This window comes from Lampetra fluviatilis, chromosome 13, assembly GCF_964198595.1.
Source record: "Lampetra fluviatilis chromosome 13, kcLamFluv1.1, whole genome shotgun sequence".
NCBI lineage: Eukaryota > Metazoa > Chordata > Hyperoartia > Petromyzontiformes > Petromyzontidae > Lampetra > Lampetra fluviatilis.
Genome location: NC_136287.1, coordinates 7,187,613 through 7,193,612, shown reverse-complemented (window position 1 = coordinate 7,193,612; position 6,000 = coordinate 7,187,613). Strand labels below are relative to the sequence as shown.

Genomic DNA, 6,000 nt, shown 5'->3' with positions numbered 1-6,000 from the left:
CAACTTAAAAGATATGAATCGCTTCCAACATGTCTTAAAATGTTTTAATTGAAATAGAACAAACATAGAACAATTAAGTTAAATAAATGAAGTGAAAATAATAACAAATTTAACAATTCCAACAAGAAAGTCACAGAACTTTTCAAATCGCAGCCTTTGCGATTTGCTCATCGAATTGTTTCAAATTGCGATTTTGATTTGAAATCGATTAATCGTTCAGCCCTAGCTTGCGATCTGCTGATCACAACCCCGTGGCCTCTAACGGCTGTCGTGCATGGAGATTGCCCATTGAAGAAGCCCTTTCGAGGCAGGCTCAGACCCCCCTCTCTCTCTCTGCCACTTCACTAAGATCTGATTTGGTGGCGCGACAACATTCGGATGGTTTTGGTTTCGAATTGCCTCGTTACGCAACACGACACCGCTTGGGTTCAGCTTGAGCTGCCCTGCAGGGGAGCTGGGGAACGCGCGAGGCAGGCGAGTGCTGTGGGTTTTGTCCTTGACGGCGCGAACGATGTTCGACTCATTCATCATCCTGACGATCTTCGTCAACATGATCATCCTGGCGACGAACAAATCCTATCCACTGGCCGAGTAAGTAAAGCATCCGCGATCACACGATTGAACGACCCATTGCTTCAATACACAGCCCAGTGCAAGGGCTGCGGACAGGGCCATGATCACGTGTCCCCCGATTCCAGAATAACATTTAACTGTGGTGGCAGGAGACGACGAGGAGATTGTTATTGTTGTCTTGTTTACCCAGGCAAGTCTTACCGTCTTCAAGGTGCTTTGTTCAGGAGGGTCATGCCAACAGCTGCGATGCTGCTGCTGCTTTGTGTAATATCCCAATTGAGCATTTTGCAGGTAATTTTATTCAGCATTGGGATGTTTGGCCAAGACCGGTTACATTATATGTGCTCTTCATAGCTATGGGCGGAAACCGGGAGAACCCGGAGGAAACGCTTTCAGAACAGGGAGGAGAGCACACAAACTCCACATAGAAAGAGGCCTGGGTAAGAGACTCAATGCCAAGGCCTTCTGGTGTGAGGCACACAGTGTTACCACTGAAACTACCCTGCTGCCCTGTCATTGTTGTCATCGCTATTGATCTGATCACTGTTCATGCTGAAGTATAACGTTAAACGTAATGCACTGTAAATGTATAAGAGTATTGTGCAACATTGCCACAGTGTCGTAGCCCATATTGCAAATCATATAAATAAATAACAACTGTCTCTTTTTGTCTAAATATATTCTTCGCGTCTATGTTGTAAAGCGGAAATACTGTGAATCTAAGTAGATTCTCGCTCGCTTAAGCGAAAGACAAATCAATCAATTCGTCAATGTTGATGTCAAGATAAAGATGTATTAAAGTATTCCTTGCACACCTTGAAATATAATACGGTGGTTATGCAACTCTATTACCAGGTGGTGTCATTATTTATATTTCCATCCTTTGATGTTTCATTGTTATAATAGGCATTATCACATCTCAAGAATTACTTATTGTCACATAATGCACTGCATAAAATAACAATATGTAATTTTGCCAATCCGTTACTGAACCTCTCCCCAAGCCTTCCCGTCAAGTAGGTTGTTCCAAAGTCAAAGTGAATTCTTGCTCAAATGAGCTTAGAGGCGGTGCTCATATTCTATTTACAGCCTTGATCCAGTGGTGTAAATACCACAATCCTATGACACGGGCAAGTCTTTCCATGGGAAACCACTGTTTACTTCCGCACAAAGTGGTACTCAATTTAATCGTCCCCGGTGGGATGATGGGCTGGAGTCACTCCCAAAAAAATAATTTGGACTCTGCAACCTTCCCTTTGAGAGCCGCTTGCTTTGCTGCTGAAGCCACCCAGTTATGCAGGATGTTGACAGATCACGATGGGTTTGTATATCACTGACCACAGATGTCAGCCGTGGCCCAGAATCACACGCAGGTTACACGTGTTCATAACCACTCCCCCGCCGCCACCCCTCCCCAGGGGCTGTATATTATTTAATGTTTTTTTTTATTTCACAGTTACATTTTCACGGCGATCTACACGGGCGAGTTTCTCATCAAGACGCTGGCTCGGGGCTTTGTCTTCCACCCGTACTCTTACCTGCGCAACGCGTGGAACTGGCTCGACTTCATCGTCATCATCCTCGCGTCAGTTGCGACAATTTTCTCACGAAGCAAGATGGTCATCATTGCCAACGTCATGGTCACAATTAGAAAAAAATTATTCACAATTTACCTCATTGGAAAACCCCTAAAACTACATCGTCCCCTACAAGCAGACTGGTGCCCCATTGTCAGGGCGGTGTTGCATACACCTTGTGCCACGTAGGTACAGCTGCCACAGGGGGTCTCCCTGGCTGGCATGTGCTCATCTCGTCACCCAATCTCTCGGGGGGTCATACTCTCAGGCACGTTCTCTCATTTGGCTGACACTCCATCAGCAGTCTGATCATCATCCCTTTTAACAATCTGGCATTACCAAGCACACTTACTTTTCGGTAAAGTCACGTAGAAGGGAAACAATAAAATAATAAAAAAACGCCACTTTTTTCAAAATGTATTGCTGTGTTTTTCACGCCTGATGATGATTGCTTGTGTTGCAGTCGAAATATTATTGTTTTATATTGTTTCCCTTCTACGTGACTTTACCGAAAGAACCAAGAATATGAATCCCTGCAGTCACGAAAGCTTTAAATCAAAATTTACACTTACTTTTGTTCACAGTCAATGGTACATCTCAACTTTTTTGTTTGTACCCTGATTCATGCATTCCTTAACAACAAGAACATTAACATCAATCCCCATGATTTTCCATACTTGTTGTGCATTGTATAGTTAAATGTGCTCGCGAATTATTCAGCATGCTGACATTATTTCATAATTTTGTTTCATATAAACGCGTGTTATTCACACATGTTATGGAAATGTTGTAAGGATGAGCTACTAAAAACATTATACACTGACCTAATGTTAGTTTATCGACATTATAAGGACATTTTCTTCCCGTCCGTGAGTCAGCCTGCTTCAGCAAATTACTTGCTTAAGTAATCTTGTTGTCGAGTTACAGGCTCATCCGGACGGAAAGGAACCTGGACCCGTATGGTAATGATGTTGATGAGCGATGTATGTTATGTTAAACTTCTTTCGCACCGCACGTAGCCAACCTAGGTGGAAAAAAACCCGACTGAAAAATGTAACCACACTTATCTCATGGGGTTTTATGCAATTCTAAACACTGTTAACATTCCTCTGAATTTATTAGTCGGCAGCTGGAAATAGTTTTGTAAAATGAACGAGAGTCTGGGAAACATGTGTAAGACACAATTTGAGTCTTTGGAGAGGGTAAACCGTGACATTTCACAGGGATTTTCTAGTTTATAAATGTCGTGCAAAGCGTGAGTGTGTGCAATGCACTGCTTCAATGCCCACTGTCAAGTTGTTTAACGTTGTCGCTGTCGTTGCTCAATCCTCACCTTCTCTTATAGGTACATGACGATAGCCTTCCCTTTCCTTCCGGGCCTCTCAGCTCTGCGAGCCTTCAGAGCTCTCAAGATGATCGCCATCCTCCCTGGTAACGTGCAACAGCTGCCAGCTTCTGCATTAAGAGTTGGCCACAAATGTGTTTTCTGGTTGTTACCGAGTGGCTGTTCGGCACGATGTGAACGAGACTGGCTCTGGCTCACCTGGTCGAGCTTACGAAGACAAGCAGCGACCACAAAAAAAAGCTTATTATGACATTGTGGTCGCTGTTTGACTCTTAACAATATTTAATTCACAGCTGCTCGTTCTTTGCTTTCGTTTGAGTGGTGCGGGTGCGATTAGCACGATTGGCTGAGTACAGCGTGAAAGATCTTTAACATACATACTTGACTGTGATAATTGTTTTTTACCCTTCTATCTGGCAACAAAACTGACACCTTTTTACAAGGAGTCATGTTTGCATAGACCACAATACCTGCAGTCATAATGCAAACAAAAACATTACTCTGATAATGTGCACTGTCCTTGAAGTTGATTGCATTATGACTGCAGGTATTGTGGTCTTATGCAAACATGACTCCTTATAAAAAGGTTGTCAGTTTTGTTGCCAGATAGAAGGGTAAAAAAACAATTATCATATTTTTTACTGGCAAATGAGGTTCCAATGGTGCAAATACTTGAGTGTGTTTTTGTTGCTTTTTTTCCTTCTGGTGAATGCATGTGTGCATGTTGAACTTCTTTCGCACCTTACGTAGCACTGAAGACGATCGTGGGGGCTATCTTCAAGTCGGCGGGGCTGCTCCTCAACGTGATGCTGCTCATGATCTTCGCGCTCATCATCATCTCGCTCTTCGGCCTGCAGATCTTCCGCGGTGTGCTGCGTCAGAAGTGCGTAATCCTGCCCGACCCGGCCACGAGCTCCCTCTCCGCTGCTGAGTGGAGCAACTACGTGCAAAACAAGTGTAAGCGGGCACTTGACTTTACGTGATTTCGTCGCCGCAATCATCCTCAGCCACGGTCAATCCAATACTGGATGTAGGCCTCCCCAAGCCAACCACAGACCTCTCATGATCCGCAGATGTAATAACAACAAAACAACTTAAACAATTTTTTACTTTACCAGGTAAGGCCCACTGAGCTTTATAGCTCTTCTTTAGAAGCGACGTGGCCACAAATGACATCTCAGAGAAGGGGGTTATCATGTGGAAATTTATAGCAGCCAAATACTCTAAGCGCATGTGTTCAAATGTGGAGGGAGAAAGCGGAGGACCTGGAAAATAATCCACGTGACCACGGGGAGAGAGACACACAAACTCCAAATATACAGGTATCAGGGATCAGGATCGAACCCACGACCTCCTGTATACCAGGTGAGGTAGTTAACATGCTGTCTCCTTGGTGGATGTTCCTGGACTGCCACACTTTGTTATTCTTGACCACTGCCTGTCATCCCTTGTGATGCGCCCTGCCCGAGCACACTGACTGGTTTTTTTTTAATTTTGGATGATGTCATTGATCTGTGTATGTTCTCTAAACCATGTGCTCCTCTCTCTCTCTCAATATCACTCCAAGCATGCACCTCTCAATTCTTCTTTGCACACTTTTAAAATGTACGTTCGATATTTCTCATTATTGGTCATGCTTCTAAACCATATAAAGTAGTTTATACGTTGTTGGCAGTGGACAGTAAAGCAAACGCCACTGTTGTACTGTATTATGTTACAATATCTATGCTCAATGCCTTCACCAACCCGCACTGACCGGCATGGTGCAGTATGGTAAAATAACCTTCATGACTCGCATGGCATGTGGAGGCCCTCATCCAGCAGTGGATCGAAAAATGAACTGTTCACGTACACGTATTTTATCGTCTTTATATTCCTCATATTATGAAACTCTGATCCACATCGATATGGGTATTGCCGTTGGTGGATCCTGTCATTTGTGGCCAACTAGCCACATAAATAAAATGACTCCACATATGTGTGCTATTGTCCATAGATAATTGGTGGTCATGATTTCATGACCACCACTAGCAGCAACATCATCATCATCCTCGTCATCATCATCATCATCCATACACGGTGGTTAGTTTTTACTGTAACGACGTGAATTTGCTTCTCCACATCTGCAGCTCTTTCTTCTGTTTACAGCAAACTGGCTGATCACGGACGACATTGAAGTCATGGTTTGTGGAAACGGCACTGGCACCAGGTGACTTGTTCTGAGTTTTATAAATTCACTCGCCATCAAAATTTTGCACACTCTCGTCGGCAACTACTGCCATGTTCTCTGGATTATGAAGTGCTCCAGAAAGTAAGATGCACCCCCAATCTCTACCCGGAGTCAATAAACGTACGTAAATCCGATGACAGACACACACACACCTCTTGGATATTAAGAGGCATCCCCAACTTTTTGCTTTAAAATATCAGGGAAAAGAGTGTCTTATAAGCCGGAGAATATGGTAAATGGTATGATGGAAAACCATTAGTTGTATCGAGCAAACA

General features: G+C 43.6%; 1 protein-coding gene across 1 annotated transcript in view; it reads left to right on the top strand.

The window, feature by feature from the left end:
* Positions 1-374: 374 nt before the first annotated feature.
* LOC144935612 (sodium channel protein 1 brain-like) overlaps positions 375-6,000 on the top strand; it is a 31,959-nt gene continuing 26,333 nt past the window's right edge. The window contains exons 1-4 of the mRNA XM_078862436.1: positions 375-591; positions 2,030-2,158; positions 3,496-3,581; positions 4,246-4,460. Of these exons, the coding sequence (XP_078718562.1) occupies positions 512-591; positions 2,030-2,158; positions 3,496-3,581; positions 4,246-4,460 (510 nt within the window). The 5' untranslated portion in view covers positions 375-511. The remainder of the gene's footprint in view (positions 592-2,029; positions 2,159-3,495; positions 3,582-4,245; positions 4,461-6,000) is intronic.